The 20898-nt window shown below is 42.4% G+C and overlaps 1 protein-coding gene across 3 annotated transcripts; it reads left to right on the top strand.

Moving 5' to 3' along the window:
• The first annotated feature begins 4722 nt into the window (after window positions 1-4722).
• ZNF286A (zinc finger protein 286A) lies at window positions 4723-17410 on the top strand. Of its 3 annotated transcripts, none has more exons than XM_059048442.2 (6): window positions 4723-4816; window positions 5094-5304; window positions 6340-6428; window positions 10085-10199; window positions 11256-11348; window positions 14946-17410. In XM_059048442.2, the coding sequence occupies exons 2-6, from the start codon at window positions 5268-5270 to the stop codon at window positions 16175-16177; spliced, it is 1566 nt and encodes a 521-aa protein (XP_058904425.1). In that variant the 5' UTR covers window positions 4723-4816; window positions 5094-5267; the 3' UTR covers window positions 16178-17410. The 3 variants fall into 3 exon arrangements, with proteins under 3 accessions (XP_058904425.1, XP_066877822.1, XP_066877821.1); XM_067021720.1 differs by having other exon boundaries at window positions 4809-4832; XM_067021721.1 differs by lacking the exon at window positions 5094-5304 and having other exon boundaries at window positions 4732-4816.
• Window positions 17411-20898: the final 3488 nt, after the last annotated feature.

The raw sequence follows: 20898 nt of genomic DNA, 5'->3' as shown, positions 1-20898 counted from the left end.
ACAAAAGATCCAGCAATCTTAACATCAGAGTCCCAAAAGCACAGGAAAGAGAAGGTGGAGCTGATAGAGTATTGAAGAGAACAATGGCAGATAAGTTTCCAAATTTGGTGAAAGACACAAACTTAACAGATTCAAGAAATAAACTCAACGAAACCCCTGCTGAGACACATCATAATTAAAATTCTTCAAATTAAAGACAAAGAAAAAAACACTGAAAACAGCAGAGAGAAATGCCACATTACCTACAGGAGAGCACCAATCTGAATGACAGCAAGCTTCTCATTTGAAACCATGAAGGCCAGAAAGAAATGGCACATTTTCAAGTGCTGTCAACTTGAAGGACAAGAACTGTCAACCATGATTGAATATCCAGCTAAACTATCCTTCAGGAATGAAGAGGAAATCCAGACATTCTCAGATGACTGGAAACTAAAAAAATTTGTCACTTAGCAGACTTACCCTTAAAGAATGGCTAAGAGAAGTCCTTCTATCAAAAAATGAATGCTAAAGGAAGGAATCAGGGAGCATCAGGAAAGAAGAAAAATGGAAAGAGCAGAAATATGGGCAAATACAATTGACTACACTTATCCTCATGAGTTTTACAAGTATATAATGTTCCTCTTTTGTCCAATATGATGTTTTATCTTGAATCTACTTTTATTAATAATAATATTGTGGTCTGGGTATTATTTTAATTCATATTTGCCTGGTATATCTTTTGCCATCACTTTGTTTTTAATCTTTCTGTGTTGCTTGGTTTCTGATGTAAAGAACATACTGCTGCACCTTGGGGCTTGTCTTTTGTGGGGTTTTTTTCCATTTGTTTGTTTCTTTTTAAATTAAACTGAAGTTCCCTGCCTTTTGATCAGTAGGTTTGGCCCATTTACATATATTGTGATAAATGATATAACAGATCTTATTTTGTGTTTTCCCTTTACCACACTTTCTTGTTTTTTGCTTTCCTCTTGTCCAGTTTTCTATTGAATAATCAATTGTTTTCTTCTGGTTTGAGTGTTATACGTGCTACTTTTATTCTCATGGTACTTGTACCTAAGTTGTAAATCCCACACCTATGTTTCTTCTCTCCCTATCCATTTATTAAGCTTGTGAATATGTACATCCCCTCTCTAATCAAGACAAGTAACTTAGTTACTCTCACTTTCTCATTTCTACTTCCCACCCTCCTCCCCACTGGTATCATTAAAATTTTAGTATCGCACTGTTATGTACATGTAGTTGGTGTCACCCTGTCTCACTATCTCTGCTCCTTGATCATTAAGACGATAACAAACTCTTTACTAAATTATTCTTATCCTTACTTTCTTTGTATCTTGAAGCGTCTCCCTCATTTTTTCTCTTCTTGCTGAAATACTTCCTCCAAGAATATTTCCAAGGTCTTACATGCATAAGAGTATCTTTATTTTATGTCATTTACATGATTCTTAAGTAAAATATCAAATTCTAGATTCAAAGTTTTATCTTTTACAATTTGAAGATATCATTACATTTTCTTGTTGCAGTCAGTGCTACTGACAAATCAGATTTATTTAGTCAATGGTGACTCATTGAGGGGCCACAAAATGCCAGGCACTGCTTTTGACACTTCGGTTTTTGACCCAATAACTAGACTCAGGCAACTAGAGGCTCCTCACATCCTCCCTGTCCTTGGAATGTACATTCTGCTCACTGTTCCCACAGTAGGAGTTGTTTCAGGGATGCAGCCTTGAGAGAGCAGAGTGTTGCTGAGAACATCTGGACTGAATACGTGACTGAACCCAGTTAAGGCCTCAGTGTAAACTTTTAAGACTCTGGTGGTTGGGGGCAGAGATCAACTCGTCTTGTGGCCGGCCCAAGACAAGGCTCGTATCTGAGTTCCCTTATTAATCCTGCCACCTACCAACCTGGATTGTGGTCTGCATCTTTCTTTGGTCTCTCCTTGCCAGTTTCGAATTTCACGAAGGAAACTCCTGAAGTTGTGAACCAACATTTATGTTGTTAAATTTTATTATAACGTGTAATGTCTTTTCATATTTTTCCTGTTTGTCTTTCAATGAGCACTTTCCATCCAAGTTCTTTAACCTTTATTTCTCCATAATCTGTGGTTGTTATTTCTTAAAACATGCTTTCCTCTCTGTTTATTCTTTCTTCCCTTCTAGGACTCTCATTATATGAATATCTAGTCAGTTTCTATATTGTTTAACATTCCTTTCACATTTTTCAAGTTTCTATCCCTTTCTGATATCTTACAGCAAAGTAGAGTTCCTTGATCCGAGAGCCCAGCTTTCAAATTCACTCTTCAGTTTTACACATTCTGCTATTCAATAAAAAACTGAATACTATGACAAGTTCTTGCTTAATATTTCTTATGTCCTCCTTTAACTCTTTTAGGATAGCTTTTTAAAAATACATACATTCTAAATGGCCCACTAATTCTGACTTATCTGTTATAGATCGTTCAAATTACTGTTTTTCTTTTATAGCAATAGAATGCTTCAGATCTTATTTTTTCACTGTGAGTCCACATTCCCCAATCCCAGGATATAAGCTGGTAATGTAGGGAGAAAGGGAACCAAAACCCTGGGGTATTTCCTATACCTCCTTCAACTCACCAGGAAGGGAACAAGCTGTGGCTGAATTATATGTATGTATGTGTGTGGGGGGAGGGAAAAGGGGGCTTAGTGAAATTTGAGTTATTTTCAAAGCAGAGAATCTATGATGTTAAAATTGGGGCAAGACCACTCCCCACTTACCTCCCTTTTCCTACCAGGTGATCTTATTCCACAAGGAACCTCGTCATCCCACCTCTTTTTTGCCATAATCACCTGGCTCACTGTGTGTGTGTTCGTGCATGTATATGTGGGGGGGGGGTGTTTGTGTGTATCAGGGTGGGAGAAAGGTGAATAAAAACCTTTGAGGTGGAGCTGCTTGTATCTTGTATTACTATCCACGCCTCTCCCAGACCAGCTCTAAGGTTACCCTGTGTGATGGTCAAAGAGTGGGCAAAGATTTACCCGGGGCAATTTGGGAGTGAACAGAAAGGAGCACCCAAAACAACAGAAAGAACCTCCCTGCAGTCCCCTTGGGGCACCTGGAGCTATCCATTGCTGCTACCATTCCCTCCCCACATAGACATACACACACACACACACACACACACACACACACACACACACACCCCGTAGGACCAACTGTAGCCATCTGTCTCCCAAAAGGTCTCCAATCCGTTTTTCAATAGTTTCTCAATCCAACAACCTCCCTCCTTCCAGAGGCATCCAGGTTGGGTTTTAAACAAGGAGCTAGCCACTTACATTAGGATGCTGTGTTAGCTACCTTTTTCTGTATAACAATATTACTACAGACTTAGTGGCTCAAAACAGCACACACTTATTATCTCACGGTATCTGTGGTCGAAGGTCCGGGCACAGCTTAGCTGGGTCCTCTGCAGCCAGCTGTCAAGGTTTCAGCCTGGACTGGATTCTCATATGAAGACTCTACTTAGGGATGATCCACTTCTAAGCACCTGGGGGTTGTTGGCAGGGGTTAGGTCCCTGCTGGCTGTCAGTTCCCTGTCATGTGGATTTCCCCAACATTACACTTGCTTCACCAATGCCAGCAAAGAGGATTACCCTAGCAAAACAAACACTAGAATCATGTCACCTTTGTTATGTTTTATGGGTTAAAAGTGACTCACAAGTCCTATCCACACTCAGTGGGGGATGGATTACACCCAGGTGTGAAGACCAGGATGTTCAGATGATGAGAACCACATTGGAAAATGAGAACTGGATAAGGAGATGCCTTCTTGTAGGAACTAAAAATCATCTTTCCCAAAGTTTTTGAACGCCATTGAAGGGTTAAGTAACATCTTATTCTTGCTTTAGAACGATCACGAGCCAGAACGTGTGGCACACAGATTGGTGGGAAAGCAAACTTGACTTGGGGAAATCAGCTAAGAGACTGGTACTGTAATCCTAGTGAAATGTCGGTGGCTAGAACTAGGGTAGTACTGGTGGGCAAAGAGAAAGATGGACCAACTGGAGAATACAATAAATAGGACTTCGTGATTAAAAGATAGCGAGAGTTGAGGATATTCTGCTTCTGGCTTTTGCAAATGGGTTTGTGAGCAGTTAATATTATTCACTAAGAAGAAGAGGGGCATTTAGACATTTTGAGTTTGGGTGTGTCCAATAACAGAATTAGAGACGAAACGTGCTCCCTTGAGAGAACACCTCCCTTGATAAATCTAATTTTTATGCTTGCAAATAACCTGTTGCTCAAATTTGTTGAAACTGGTTAAATCTTTTCAACTCCCCTATCTCACACGTGTGAATTTTCAGTATAACAAGTAGCATACGGACGCATGCATATCGGTTTGCAAAGTACACCTTTCACATTGTTTGACGGCAAAGGATGAGTCTTGGGAGGACAAGAATATGGGGAAAGCCATATATTCTAAGGTACCTTACACCGAAGTGATTTGCGTGGGTAGCTTCAGCACACCCAAGTGCTGACACACCGTCGGACCGGCAACAACACAGCTCCGCGGTTCACGCTCTCGCGTGTCCGCGGGATCCCGCACGAGCTAAGCGACCGCTACTCTCGCGAGAGGTAGGGAGACCGCAGCTCCTTGGATTCCCCAAACCGCGCTACGCGAGCTCCCACCTGCTGAGGAGCGGAGTCCGGCCACTCCCGCGGGCTTCTGGGAATCGTAGTTCCGGGGCCGGACGAGGCCCGCCAGCCTTGCCCTGTGGTATTGCGCATGCGCGGCCCCTCTGGCCAGAGAAGTTCGTACCCTTTGTGAGGCCCGGCGTGGGAGGTGAGTTGTTGCTCAGGTGCGGCTCTCCTTGTTCGGCCTCGGCGGTTCCCCCGGGGCATTAGTCTGCGCCGATCCGGGTGGAGTGCGCGCTGGAGAAAGGGGCGTCGAGGGCGTGCACGAGCCCCATCCCCGAAGCCCCGGGGCGAGGGGTGGGCGGGGGCTTGGTCTGCGCGGCGGCCCCTTGGCGTCTCCTCCGGCTGCGCGGCTGCCGCGCAGCTCCGTGCGGCAGCGCCAGGCGCGAGCACCCAGCCTCAGGGATGCTGTCCCGGCTTTCCAGGTGCCAGCCTCGAGGGCCAAGCCGGTTCGGGACGGAGCGAAGCCTTTCGGAGGAGCCCCCCGAGGGGAGGCGGGAAGGAGGACCACGAGGCCTCGGGGCTTCCCGCTCCTCCGCGCGGAGAGGGCTGCGCTGGGGGGAGAGCTGAACCTTCGCGGCCGGGAGGAGGTGGTGACCATGGAGACAGATATGGCCGAAATGCCTGGGAAGAGCGGTGAGGGGGGCCGGTGTTGAACTTGTGCTGGGGGCCGGGCCGAATTCTTCCTCCTGAACGGGAGTCACTGCTGTCCGGCTCCTTTGTCTGGGGATGGAAGGGCTCTTTGGGTGAGAGTGGAGGGCTTGCTGTGGGATCCCAGCTGGGTGCACAGCGGACCCTCCAAAGACACCCCCAAAATGTGAACGAAATGTCATCTTATGAGGCTTGAGCATAGCCTTGTACTTTGTCTCACACCTTCTTCCTCCCGGGAGATTATACCATCCATCCTAGCCTCGTCAGTGGGTCTGACAGTTTAGCTTTTTTTGGTTGGCGAAAGTGTTTTCCACTCCTGTTCCTCCACTTTGGTTTCGGTAGAGCAGATACTTCTGCTTAATTGAGGAGGCACCAGGCAGAGGAGTCAGTGACTGGCTTCCAGTTCTCCTAGACGTTTGGTCTGTGACCTCTTATATCAGAATCCACACCCTGCCCCTACCTGTGCTTGTTGGATTTCTAGATTGTACCCCAGTCTCAACTAGTGATAATTATTTAGAGATGGGATCCCGCAAGCTACATTTGGACTAAGCTTGCAGGGTGATTTTTCAGAACCGTTGAGCCTCTTTTTCCCATATTAATTTAATGTAGACTAAGCTCAGAGAAAAACTTATTTTAATTTCCAGATCAGAGAGTGCCATCTTCCAGGATGTCGTTGTTTCAGTCTCCCTTCAGTTGCAGTGTTTGTAGGGACGACCAGGAGTACGGTGGTGGGAATTTTTTTTTTTAATATTTATTTATTTGGTTGCGCCAGGCCTTAGTTGCAGCAGGTGGCCTCCTTAGTTGCGGCTCCAGGGCTCCTTACTTGTGGCATGAGAACTCTTAGTTGTGGCATGCATGTGGGGTCTAGTTCCCTGACCAGGGATCAAACTGGGGCCCCCTGCATTGGGAGCACGGAGTCTTATCCACTGGACCACCAGGGAAGTCCCAAGAATTTTAAGCTCATAAATCTGAGTCACAAGATAGATCTAGGCCGTATCATGACTGCTTTCTTGCCCTTAGCTCTGTCTTCCCAGGATTCTCCCTTTTCCCAAGAAAAGAGCACAGAAGAGGGAGAAGTGGCAGCTTTGCGCCTCACAGCCAGATCGCAGGTGAGTGAGCCTCTGCTGGTTATTGAAATTCCACCTTATTTCTCAGAGTGCAGGCGCACTCCCTTCTTTTTGATGTGGAGTTTCTGTGTCCACCAGAGCTGAATTCTAACTCTAAGAGACAACTCGAGTGACTAAAGGCTCAGTGGAAAATGTTTTCTGCTTCTTCGTGGTATCTTGTCCGACTAGTATTTATTATCACTCAGCAGGCGTGGAAGGAGCATTGCCCTTGAGCCCATTAGCTAATTTCTGTGCTTGTTATTTGGGAAATGGTTTTAAAAGACAGTGTGGTGCATACCTCTTAAAATGTATGTTTCACTAGGGGAAACAACATGCACATGACTGTTAAGTAGGGATTTAAGAAAACACCTGAAGTGCTGGAGTGAATTTATGAACATAGTACTCAGATAGTTCAAAGGAATGCTTCAAAAGGGAGCCTATAGAAGATTTAATTTAAAGAGTTAGAATCGAGCCCAACAAGATGATGAATGCAGATGTATTTTAGAGGTGAACTGTTACCAAGTTACAACTCAGTTTCCAGACTCTCACTTCCCCAAGGGCAAATATTAAGAATTGCTGAATTTAAGTGGCCGTTGTATATGGGTGATGAGTGTGTTCGTCTTTCAACTTTTTGTACGTCTGAACATTTTTCTTAAACGAAGTTGAGTGGGAGAAGAGAGTTCTCCATGGTGTGTGTCACACCACAATGCAGAGATCCCTCCACTAGCCTCACTTTTTGCTACTTTAATCCAAAGTGTGAAAGTGGACATGGCACATGGCTGCCATTTGTCAACGTGATTTCTCAGGATTCTTGTATACTTGCTTGCCTCCAGTGGTTTCTTGAATACCTTACGTGAATCTTGAAGACTTTATTATTAGTCAAGAAGCTTTAGGCTGCACCTGATGAAAACTCGATTCAAACTGGCTTAAGCAAAAAGAGGTATTTATTGACTATTATAAGTGAAAAATCCAGGTCTGGCTAAAATTGAGTTCAGGCAGTGACATTAGAATCTATTTTCTCCATTTGGGTGACCTTTTCTTTCCTTTCTGTGTGTTTTGCACTCAAGCAGGCTTTTCTTCTCATGCAGGGTAGCCCCTAACTAATTTAGGCCTACATCTTCCCATGTTGAAGATCAGAGAAAAGGGGCATCTTCCCTTCTGGTCGTTCCAGAGGAAGGACTGAGGTTAACTCTGTAATGGGTATTAGGCCCATTGTTGGACCATTATTGGCAGATCTGAGTGTGATGATCATACTAGAAAATACACCTGTACGTACATATACAAACACACATCCCACCCATGGGTCAGAGATGGAGCTGTACTGCCTGAACTGCATGGACTAAAAGTGGCCAGACATAGCAGCCAGAGGAAAGTCAGAGTACAGGTACCAGAAAAAGGGTGAATGCTTTATACATTGCAACACATTAATGTTAGATTCAAGACTGCTTTTATAGCTTCAGAATGGATTAAACCTTTCATGGAAATTTTAAAAACTGTCCTTTTTGCATTGCATTGGATTTTGTTTGATGCTAATACTGCAGCTGTCTTTCTCAATAGAATTTGCCTGGGCTGTTTATCTTATCTTTTACTTATTAGACTTTTGTTAATAATTAGAGTTTTAATTTTTGCTCGTGGTAACCAGGTGAACGGTACAGACGTATATGAATATTAAAGTATATTACCCGTCCTTACCTCCCCAAGTTCAGTCCACCACCTCTCCCTGCTGAGGGTAACAGTTTGGTGTATATTTTTCCATCTGTTTTTGTTGAGCTTGAAGTACTGTATTCAAATATGTGGTATACTATATTTCCTTCCATCCCCCCCTCCACCCCCAACTTTGGGGTTTTGTGTGGATCTCTTTTCTGTAAAGAGGATGTGGCTAAAATTTTAAGAAACCTTTTTATAAGAGAAATTAATTTATTCATATTATTATGATTACTTGTATGTTTCACATTTTTCTTGCTATGTGATTTTTATAATTCTGTTTACTATGCTTTGTTTCTTCTTTTGTATTTTTTTCTTCCTTTTGTGCTGTAGTTTGCATTTTTGTTATTCTGATTTTTCTTTTCTTTTATGGTTTGGAAGTTAATTTCCACTGTCAGTTTAGCTATAGATATGCAGATTGTAGGATCAAAGTCATTTTTTCTCACAGTGTCTGTTTAGTAGCTGCTTAATGATTTTTGCATTTTATTTTCCAAGGATGATTCTTATATTTTTTAAGTCTCAAATTATTTCCATTTTGGGGAACTTTATTTTGAAATAATTTGAGACTTCTAGAAATTAGCAACTGGTGCAAAGATTTCTCATATGCTCTCCTTTCAGATTCTCCAAAATTTAGCATTTCACCTTGCTTTTATTATTCTTTTTCCAAAATTAGGAAATTAACATTGGTATAGTACTATAACCTACTGCTCTGATTCAGATTTCCCAGCTGTCTTATTTTTCTTGTTTTACTTCCCCTTATCTACTTTTATCCTGTAATTCCTTCTGTTTTCCCTAATTTGTTGTTGGGTTCTGTCTCTAATTTGATTTGTATGCTTTGTTCATTTAATTACATTAATTTTCTTTTAATGAAATTGAAGTGTTTCCTCTGAGTATAATTTTAGCCTTATGGCATTGATTTTTGCATTTTATTTCATTATTATTTTGAAATTTTGATACTTTTTTTTTTTTTTTTCCGGTATGCGGGCCTCTCACTGTTGTGGCCTCTTCCGTTGCGGAGCACAGGCTCCGGACGCGCAGGCTCAGCAGCCATGGCTCACGGGCCTAGGCGCTCCGCGGCACGTGGGATCTTCCCGGACCAGGGCACGAACCCGTGTCCCCTGCATCAGCAGGCGGACTCTCAACCACTGCGCCACCAGGGAAGCCCAGATACATTTTTTCAGTTATCAGTTATTGCTCTTTCTTTTCTGTTTTGGAATTTATTAACATTTACTTTGTTACTTTTGCAAGTGCTTCATGAATATTTAAATAGAAGGTGTTTTCTATCCAGTTATAGTGTTTGGTATATATTTATTTCAATAACCTGGAATATTATTCCCATTCTCTATGTCTTTACTTAAAGAGACATGTTCAGTACTGCTATGTGTCTATCTCCATATAGTTTTTGTATTTTATGTCTTGTATAAATAATCCTATGGTGTTTATCCATAAACATTTATATGTGATATCTGTACCCTTAATTAATTTGTTGCTGTCATTTTCCAATTTAATGCATCTTGCCTTGAATTGATTCCGAGCTTCACGGATTTGGTGACAGTCTGTTCGTTCCATGGTGAGGACTCACAAGGAGAATTATACAGACACATACCTTTTTTTCTCTGCCTATATTTTGTTTACTTTGCCAGACTACATTGTTGATTCATTGGTTCAGGTTTTAACTCTTTGTTCCCCAGAAAAATTAGTCTGTCAGTGGAGAAACCGTGGTCTTGTTTCGTTTGGTTCTCACGTTGAATCTTGGACAGTGTGCCTGGCACATAATTGATACCCAGTGACTTTCCATGGAATGTCCAGGACACATGAGAATGCTTGTCATTTTTCACAGTGATTTCCCCTGTTGAATACATCTACGCATCTACTCCAGGGCCAACAGAAACTAGGGCATGAAAGGGAGGCTGTGGAGTGACAGATGGTGAACGAAAGTATGTTTTGTGTCTTAGGCATCAGTGACATTCAAGGATGTGGCCATGGACTTTACCCCAGAGGAGTGGGGGAGGCTGGATCCTGCACAGAGGGACGTGATGCTGGAGAACTACAGGAACCTGGTCTCGCTCTGTAAGGATGGGCTCCCGCCGTGACTCCGGCCCCTGCTTATGGGGACATCATTACCTTATTGACAGTGAAGTAGCATAGCAAAGCCGATAATCGTAAAGTATTGATCCCTTTGGGCCCAGAGAAAATCTGTTTCTGCTCTGGGTTCTTGGTGAAATGTCTAGGCTTGTTTTGTTGTATCAGGAGTCTTTGGAGTCAAGTGACAGAAACCGAATTCACACTAGCTTAAAAAGGAATCAGATATATTGTCAGTAATTTCTTTTATTTACTTATTTTTTTAATTACATGGTATAGCTTGTCCTGATCTCCTTGTGTGGCACAGTTGGCCATTGGCCGCTCTAGGGTTACATTATTCTTCCAGTTAGAGAGCTAAGGAAAAAAAAGAAGGCTTCTATCCTGGGAGTTTGAGCAGATAGGGCCACATGTCCGTCAGTGAAGCAGTAACTCGAGCCAGGGAGATAGCGTATGCTCTGACCAGTTTGGATACTGTTCCCCCCTTCTGGGGGGGTGGGGGCGGTATGTGCATGTGTACACATGTACACACATGCATGTACACGTTTGTGTTCGTATCAGTGGTGGAAGGAACTATGTTAGCTCCTCCCAAACCTCATATAATAAATTCCCTAAGAAAGCAGGTTCTAGAAACTGAAGAAGGAAGGAAGGAGGAACATCAGAAGGCAGCTAGTCACAGAATCACAGGCTGTGGTGCTGCCACTGGGGTCCCACTTCACCCAACTTCTTCCCTGAGCTGAGGACTGGTCTGCAGTATCTCCCCAGAACTCCCACAGTAAACAAGACAAATTCTCTTCTATTTTTTACAGGCTAAATATTTGTCTTTTCAAATGCGTGTAACTCCTTATGAGGCCCAGGCTCTTGCTGCACCTGTTTTAAGGTTCATTTAGAGCCCCCCGCTCCCTTATTCCAAAGCTTCCTATGCTGTCCTGTCTTTTTTGTGGATCCAGGGGTTGGGACTGTGCTCTGGAATAGAGCTTTGTGCCCATCCCAAAGAGTTGAGTCCCTTTTCTTTTCTTTCTTTCTTTTTTCTTTTTTAATGAGCAGGGCTTCCAGTTTCCAAACCTGAGAACCACAATTTGGAGAATGGAAAAGAACCATTGATGCTTGAGAGAAAAGCCCCCAAAAGCAGCTGTTCAGGTGAGTCAGCTAGATGGGCCTCTTCGGAAAGAATAAAACCCCACAAGACAGTAAAGAAGTGGTGCTCTTCGGCGCTTAAGAAAGAATATAGAAGAGCCAACATGCTTTTATTTTTTAAATATCTTATTTTAAATTATATTACACTTTGAATACATACAAAGTCAAGGAAATAAAATAACACTGAGATCAAACACATGCTCACATTTGCTTCCTTTGCCTTTTTGCTTTTCCTTTTTTTTGTAATGTAAAATAGATTAAAATATCATAACTGTACAGTTTTATGAATTTTCCCAAATTGAACACATTCATGTAGCTAGCATCCACATCAAGAAACAACCTTACTAATAAAAAAATTTTTAAAACACAAACAAAAAAATAATTAATATACTTTCCAGATAATTAGCTATTCTGATACTATACCAAAGTTGGGCAAGTGGTAGTTTCTTTTTTATATTTATGTTTGTTTATTTATTTATTTATTTATTTATTTATTTACTTTTGGCTGTGTTGGGTCTTCGTTTCTGCACGAAGGCTCTCTCCAGTTGCGGCGAGCGGGGGCCACTCCTCATCACAGCGCACGGGCCTCTCACTGTCACGGCCTCTCGTTGCGGAGCACAGCTCCAGACGCGCAGGCTCAGTAGTTGTGGCTCATGGGCCCAGTTGCTCCGCAGCATGTGGGATCCTCCCAGACCAGGGCTCAAACCCGTGTTCCCTGCATTAGCAGGCGGACTCTCAACCACTGCGTCACAAGGGAAGCCCCAAGTGGTAGTTTCTTAAAGGTTAGGTGCAAGGTGCATCTGAAGCCATATCCATGAATTTTTCCTACTCTTAAAATCTATTGATCTTTTGGAAAATATTGGTTCACTGAGTTACGCATATCTTCCAAATATTGATGCAATACGTTATGTGATATTTTTAAAACCACAATTTTCAGTATCACCACTGACCTTACCAGAAAAGCCTTTAAGTATTAGGAAGCTATCAAGCTCTCAGTGGTAGATAAAAGTTTTCCAAAATTCTAATTTCTGCCCAAAAGCTCACATTTTATCAAATACTGTCAGTTGTTTTCCTTGAAGTGACAGGCTCTTTTTTTTTTTTTTTTTTTTTTTTCAGTTTTGAGGAAATATCTGCCAAATACCCAACATGGATAACATAGTTTGTCAGTGATTCTTTCAAGTAAAAGTGATGGTCCATGAAAAAAAAAAAAAAAATGGCCAGTTCAGCTGTCAAACAGTCAGTCTCATGAGTGGTTTTCCTCAAGGCAAGCATCATACTTTGATATGAGCAGACTTGCATAATGAATATTTCCTATTTCATCATCCAGAATATTAAGAAGGCATGTAGTCAAGGTCTAATAAATAAAATTAATTTATTAAGTTAATAATGATTCCTGTTGTTTCCTCAGAAATTTTTAAGTGAAACTGGCTTCTTTTTTTTTTTTTTTTTAACTGAGAGTAAATGGTGGGGAAAAATACAACAACTACTAGTGCATTTGGTGTCTTGTCCTGATTTGTGCATAAGTTGTGGGCAGTTTTACCACCATCAGTTTTGCAACATCAATGCAAATGTCAAAACAATGAAAAAGGCAAGTAAGATCTAAGCATTATTCTGAAAATAGTTTTGAACCTACAGACTCCCAGGGGTCCTCAGACCACACTTTGAGGTCACAGCCTCTACCTACCTACACTATCCTTATATCAATTTATGTTTTACTGATTTAACAAACTTATGTAGCACTGATGCTGTGTCAGTTTTAAGTGTTTTATAAATATTAAATGCTCCTTAAGGTAGGTACCGTTATTGCCCCATCTTACAGATAAGGAAACTGAAGTAGAAACGTAAAATAACATGCCCCAGGTCACACAGCTAGTAAGTGGCAGAGCTGAGATTAAATTCATGCATTCTGATTTCAGAGTCCATTGCTCTCAACCACTGTGCTCTTCCTAAATGTCCCCTCTTACCTTGGGGCTTCTGCACATGTCATTCCCTCTACCTGGAACACTCACCCCCGTGCTTCTCTACCTGTTACCTGGAACACTCAACTCCGTGCTGCTGTACCTGCTACCTGGAACGCTCACCTGAGCCCCAAACCCAATTCAATCTCAGCTCAGTCATTTACCTCCTCAGGGGGCCTCCCCTCATTCCCCTGGGTTCCCCTTATCATCTTTCACAGCGTCATTCGCCTTTTATTTCTTAGTACTTACTACAGGTGCATTTTTATATGTATTTATAGATGTTAGACTAAATTTTCTCTCCCTTCATGTGCATAGGGACTGTGTTTTTCCCCAGAGCCTAGCATATGGTAGACATCCAATAGGTAATCCTTGAATAAATGGATGGAAGGGTACATAGATGAAGGAACAGAATTCACTTGGCTGTGTGGAATGAGGGGCAGATCTAACTTGTCTTTTGAATGTTTAATCACTCACAGGACCATTTGTTGTAAAAACAAATTATCTTTAGTTCACTGACTGAAATACCACCTTTGTATTGTCCTTAATTCCTATATTTACTTGACTTCTGAAATTGCTCTTTTGTTTCATTGGTCTATTTACTTATTCCTTTGAGCCAAACTCTTTATTTTTGCTTTATAGAGTAGTTTCATGTTGAATATAAAAATTCTAATAGATTTATAGTAGATATATTCAGAGAGGTTGGCTTCCATCCTTGCCCTCTCTATTCTGGTGTTCTCTCTGTAGGCAATCATTTTTATTAGTATTTCATTTACCTGTCCTTAGTTTTGGAAAATATAACCAAATATGTCTGTATATTTGTATCTCCCCTTTTTTCCCCTACACAAAAAGTAGCAGACCATACACACTTCTTCACAGCTTGCTGGGTTTTTTAAGTTTAATGTATCCTGAAGATCACTTCGTAGCAATATATAAAGATCATTCTCATATTATTGTAAGTTGCACATACTTCATTGTATGTGTACACCATAGTTTAATCAGTTCTTTATAGTATTAAAATATTACTGTATTTTAATATTTGAGATGTTCCCAGTCTTTTGCTACCTCAATTAGTGTTGTAATGATTAGCCTTGTTCAGATATAATTTAATGTATCTGCCATTATATCTTTGGGAGATCATTGATTTTTCAACAGGGACATATTATAAAAGAATTCTTAGGGAAGATTTTAAACTGGAAATGGAATGCATATTAGGATGTGAGTAGGGTTGGGTAACTGAAAACTTAGAAGTCATCACTATGCCCTGCCCTAAGGTGGTAACTGCCTGGAAGTTTATGACAGCGCTTAATATTCTGTAGAGGTTGTTCCTCCCCTGTCCTGTTCTGGGATGCTCATTTCCTGCTCATCTGGTGAAATGGTGCTTCATCTGCATCCCTCCTTCTCCTGTCTTTCTGGTCATCTTTCCCCCATTCTTATTCCTGGGTAGGGTCTGCTGATTTTCTCTGCATCTACTGTACATTTGTTTCCCTCCATTTGCTTCTCTTGGCAAATCATCTTCTAAGAGTCAAATCTACTTATTCGTTGAAGTCATGCTCTTCACCTTCATTAACTCTTACCCGTTACAGACCTGCCTTTTTGTTGAACTCAGAAAACAAAGGAAATTTGCATTTCCAATTTGTTTCAGACTCAGAGACTAGACCCGGGAGCAAAGATTCAACTTCAGTGCAAGATTTTTCCAAAGAAGAATCATGCCAGGTTGCAGTCATAGACAGGCTGACAAGGAATGGTGTCTATGACTCCAACTTGGAAACAACTCTCGCATGTGAAAACCAGTTAGAGAATCAGCAAGGAAATCAGGAGAGATGCTTAAGAGAAATGTTCACCCACATGAATTCACTCCCGGAAGAGAGAGCTCGTGAGCACGATGTTTACTGGAAAAACTTGAACCAGAAGTCAGTACTTCTCACTCAAGACAGAGTTCCCAAAGGATCCTGTGCCTTCCATACCCTTGAAAAAAGATTGAAACAGAAATCAACCTTAATGAAAAAGCAGAGGACCTACAAAGAGAAGAAACCTCATAAATGTAATGACTGTGGTGAGCTCTTCACTTACCATTCGGTGCTCATTCGACACCAGAGAGTCCATACCGGGGAAAAACCCTACAGCTGCACCGAGTGTGGGAAGTCTTTCAGCCACAGGGCCAATTTAACTAAACATCAGAGAACTCACACTAGAATCCTCTTCGAGTGCAGCGAATGCAAGAAGGCCTTCACAGAAAGCGCGTCCCTTGCAATACATCAGAGGATTCACATTGGAGAGAGACCGTATGAGTGCAGTGAGTGTGGGAAGGGCTTTAATCGAAGTACACACCTTGTGCAGCACCAGCTGATCCACACAGGGGTGAAGCCTTATGAATGCAACGAGTGTGATAAGGCCTTCATTCATTCTTCGGCACTCATTAAACATCAAAGAACGCACACTGGAGAGAAACCCTATAAATGTCAGGAATGTGGGAAGGCCTTTAGCCACTGCTCATCCCTTACCAAACATCAGAGGGTTCATACCGGAGAGAAACCCTACGAATGTAGTGAATGTGGAAAAACCTTCAGTCAGAGCACACATCTTGTTCAGCATCAGAGAATTCACACCGGAGAGAAACCCTACGAGTGTAACGAATGTGGGAAAACCTTCAGCCGGAGCTCAAACTTCGCTAAACATCAAAGAATTCATATTGGGAAGAAACCATACAAATGTAACGAATGCGGAAAAGCCTTTATTCATTCATCAGCCCTTATTCAACACCAGAGAACTCATACTGGGGAGAAACCCTATAGGTGTAACGAATGTGGAAAAAGCTTTAAGTGCAGTTCATCCCTCATCAGACATCAAAGGATTCACACGGAAGAGCAGCCCTGAAAAATGACTGACTATGAAGACATGTGAGTTGGTTGTGTCTCACTGTGTTAAATGCCTGAGCAGTTTGTGTGGGAGACCCATAAACTGCTGCCTGCGGACCAGTTCTGTGTGTATCTAACTCTACTTACATAATATAGAGCTTTGAGGCATAAACAGAATGTTCCTTATATCCATTGATTTGATCATTCTGCATGCTTCCAGCCAGGAATCTCAAAGGTTGATCCCTAACCCACCCCCCTTGCCTCCCAATACCCTTTTGTGGAAATTCAGAAAATCCTTGGGAGTGGGTAGCAATGCAACCAACGCGAAATCCAGTTCCCCCTCTTTGTCACATCAAAGCCTGTTATAGCATCTCACTTTGTACAGACATTCTTATCTGGTAGGTGAGGCAGAGGGCTCATATTCTTATCATCAGGAAGACACAGAGCTGTTCCTCTTTGAATCCAAAGTGGAGACCCAAATATACAAAGAATGTCATTTCTTTTACATTAACTACAAAAACTTACAGGTTAAGAGCTGAAATGTGCTTTGGATTCCCTCCCAACCCCAAAGGCTACTATCTCATTTGATGAATATAAGAGGTCTAAATTATGCTCACCTGGGATATGCTGAGATTTAGATGATGATTATCCCCCCACTGGGTACATCTTCACTTTACACTTCCTTGGAAGTTACCCTGAGGTAGAGAAAGAGAATCTTAACTAGTTTTTGATCAAGTCCCTCTTTTCTTATCCTTGGCATTGAATGAATCCTTGGTTTTCTGTAATCACAGTATTAGGGAGATTTCATTTCTTTACCTTATTCACCTCTCTGTAAAGTGTGTTTGGAGAGAAAGCCCCTGGGATGTGCAGAGTGAGAAGTTGGTGGGTTCCATGTGTGGTTACATATAGGGTCTCAGACAAGAAGAAGAACTGAAGCAGCTTTGAGGCACAAACACCGTGCCACATACAGAAGAGAGTCACAGGACAGTGACTTCAGGAGGACAAGCGGCTTCTCCCCCCACCCTGCACCCCGGGAAGAAGTTGCCATTTCTCAGGCCTCACGTTTACCCACATTTTTTTGTTGTCCTGTATGTCGCTTGGTCTTTGCTGTATCCCAGGGCCCCAAGGAAGGAAGAAAAGGCTTGAAGCCACAGTGATCGATTGACATAAGTTACATGGGTGACCAAAGAACTGTGTGGTGGGATTGGAAACACAAAAGCAAAAGTTCAAATAAATATTTAGCAAAACACTATACAGATGTCAGTTTTTATTGTTGCTCTGTTATACGGTGTGAAAAGAAGATTATAGAAAAGATAGAGAGGGAAAGATTAGTTACAGGTTTCTTCTTTCTCCTCTCCTAAATCCTATTCTTGGACATTCAGCAATCAGCCCACTCTTCCCCCTACACATTATCCCTGTTACTTCTTATAATTCTTATAGTTTCCTCTGCAGACCTTAGTTCTATTACTGAGGAAAAGAAGAGGAATAGAGTTTAAAGAAGTGGTAAAAGATCAAGGTCAAGTCTAATCCAGCAACAATGGAAATCAAAACAATAGGAAATGGGACAGGAAGGACTGGGAAGAAAGAGGCTTTGAAAAGCATTTTTAAAAAACAAGAATACATTGAAAGGGGCCAAGGTCTGAGTTGAGGGTCGGAGAATGGCTGACACAGGACAAAATAAAACAGAGCTCAGCCCTCTCATCACCTCGATATTCAGATTAACGGTCTGAGGTGGAAGTTGACAAGCTATGGCCTGGACCCACTACCTAGTTCTGTAAATTATGTTTAATTGGAACTGGGCCTCACTCATCATTTACATGTGTTTGGCTGTTTTTGTGCCAAAACAGCAGAGTTGAGTAGTTACAGCAGAGATTACATGTCCCGGAAAATATTTGCTGTTTCTCAACAGGCCAAATGCTTGAGTGAGAAGAAATTTATCTGGGGGCCAATATTTGGCTAACCCAAGATGAATGGGTTTGAATTCTGCCACCTCCACTTGGCAATTATGTGACTTTAGAAAGCTACTTACTCTTTCTGAGCCCGTTTGCTTATCTGTAAAATAAGGACAGATCAACCCTCTCTCAAGGCTGTTGTGAGGATAAGACAATGAATGTAAAGAACCTGGCACATAGTTGTATTGAGAGACCTCCCCCGCCTCTCTCTCTCTCGCCTTCGCTCTGGCATTAGTTTCCAGGAGCCCTCACATACGCTAAAATCCACAGATGCTCAAGTCCCTTATATAAAATGGTGTAGTACACTTGGCCCTCCGTATCTGTGGCTTTTGCATCCTCAGATTCAACCAACCATGGATGGAAATTTGGATCCACTGTTGGTTGAATCTGCTGATGCAAAACCCTCGAATACGGAGGGCCGACAGTATTTATTGAAGAAATGCCCGTAAGTGGACCTGAGCAGTTCAAACCCATGCTGTTGGACGATCCACTGTTGCATATATTTTAATGAAGTGGTGAGTCTGTTTTAGGCTACCTGTAACAAAATATCATTGACTAAGTGGCTTGTTTATAAACAACCTTCTCACAGTTCCAGGGACTGGGAAGTCCAGGATCAAGGCCCTGGCAGAGTCAGTGTCTGGTGAGGCCCCCTCCCCAGTTCTCAGATGGCTATCTTTTCACTGTGTCCTACCATGATGGGAGGGCAGGGGAGCCCTCTGGGGCCCCTTTCATGAGGGCGCTCGTCCCGTTCATGGGGGCTCTACCCTCATGACCTCATCACTTCCCAAAGGTCCTGCCTCCAAATACCACCACTTCGGGGATTGGGGTTCCACAGGAATTTGGGGGGGGGACACAAAACATTCTGTCTATAGCAAATGACTAAGCATCAATCAGAAATGACTTAAGAATGGGTGAGTCTTCCACACCCTGATCTAGAGCCGACCATCCTGCTGCCTGGCGTATCGCAGAGAAGGGCTTCACTTCTTTCTGCTCTTGCTTCCATTTGGTGCGGCCCCCTGCACAGCCTCCTGGAGACCTCGTGGAATCTGCCTTTTTTCCTTCTAATTATCACTTAACCAGGAGCCACACCATGGTTCCAGAGACTCAAGTATTAACTGTCTTTTAATTGGTGTCAAAGGACTTACTCTAAGCTAGTTTTACTGAGAGCTCTGGCCCTTTGCGTTTCAGTATTTGTTCCTTTTATGATTGGAGTTCAATCAGTTCTGACTGTATATTTGTGCTCCCACAGGAATCTTGGAAGTTTTAGTGCTCTGCTTTTCAAATGTTTTTGGTTACCTGTAAGCAAAGTTTGATTTTTCTTATTGGCCCACTGTCAATAAAGATGTCATTTATATATTGTCAGAAACTTCTATAAATTGCTTTTAAATTGTCACGTAAGCATGTTTTAAGAGGCAAAGAAAAAACAACTACAAAATATCTCCACAGGGCTTCCCTGGTGGCGCAGTGGTTGAGAATCCGCCTGCCTATGCGGGGGACACGGGTTCGTGCCCCGGTCCGGGAAGATCCCACGTGCCGCGGAGCGGCTGGGCCCATGAGCCATGGCCGCTGAGCCTGCGCGTCCGGAGCCTGTGCTCCGCAATGGGAGAGGCCGCAACAGTGAGAGGCCGGCGTACCATAAAAAAAAAAAAAAAGAATAAATACGGGGCTTCCCTGGTGGCGCAGTGGTTGAGAGTCCGCCTGCCGATGCGGGGGACGCGGGTTCGTGCCCCGGTCCGGGAAGATCCCACGTACCGCGGAGCATCTGGGCCCGTGAGCCATGGCCTCTGAGCCTGCGCGTCCGGAGCTTGTGCTCTGCAATGGGAGAGGCCACAACAGTGAGAGGCCTGCCTAGCACAAAAAAAAAAAAAAAAAAAAAATCTCCACGTCATTCAGGAAACTGATCGCATTTCTAATTGTTCATCTGGGCTTCACAACCTCTATAGACACGAGCTGGAGGATCACAACCCGTGTCTCTGCGAGAAGGTGAAAGAGCCAAGGAAGGTCATTCCTACCAAATGATGCTTGAAGTCCTCAGGCCAAGCACACCCCTCACTTAGGCGTATTGGGGAGACAAGGGAGGGAAGCACTTCATGTGAAAAGTAGTTAAAACTAGGCGAAAAACGCTAAAAACCAGATTTAAGGTAAACTTTGAATTACTTTTGGCTTCATCACCCAAAAGTATAAAAACAATAGTATAAGAATATGTTATTCAAATTAGTTGGCAATTAATTAGTTCAATGACCTATTTTAACTCTCATAATTTTTTATTTTATTAAATGAGCTCTCACTTTTTAAAAATTATTTCAACAGGACTCTAGTTGGAAGTTCTTTGTCCCTGCTTTCTCCCTTTCCTTACCTAATTCTTCTTTTTGAGGTCCCACCTGGGCTGTCCCTCACCATAGGTTTTATTGACAAGGGGGAAGGGTATTCCCCTGTGGTAATGTATAAAATGTGGCTTTTGTGGATTACCTTGTAGTTCCAAATAACGCCCTCAAAAAATTAGATGTTTTTCCCTGCATTGTTGTTCTTTACATTTTTCACGGTGTAACCTGTTATTTTTGAACCGTGTTTGTCCATAAACCAGATAATCTGTCCCTAGATTGAGTTTACTATACGTAAAATGTGCACAGAGATAGAGGTAAACGGTCTTTGATCCAGCAGTGCCTAAGTCTCTGGTATCACCCCTTAGAGTCTCCAGATACGTGAACTTTTCGAACAACTCAAAAGGGTTGAAGAGCTTGGCTTTTTATTACCAGAGATCTTATTTCAGAGGACTTCATGTGCACAT

Source organism: Kogia breviceps, chromosome 19 (genome assembly GCF_026419965.1).
Source record: "Kogia breviceps isolate mKogBre1 chromosome 19, mKogBre1 haplotype 1, whole genome shotgun sequence".
In the NCBI taxonomy this organism is placed as follows: domain Eukaryota; kingdom Metazoa; phylum Chordata; class Mammalia; order Artiodactyla; family Physeteridae; genus Kogia; species Kogia breviceps.
Note: the sequence above shows the minus strand (reverse complement) of the source record. Positions and strands in the feature narration are given on the sequence as shown.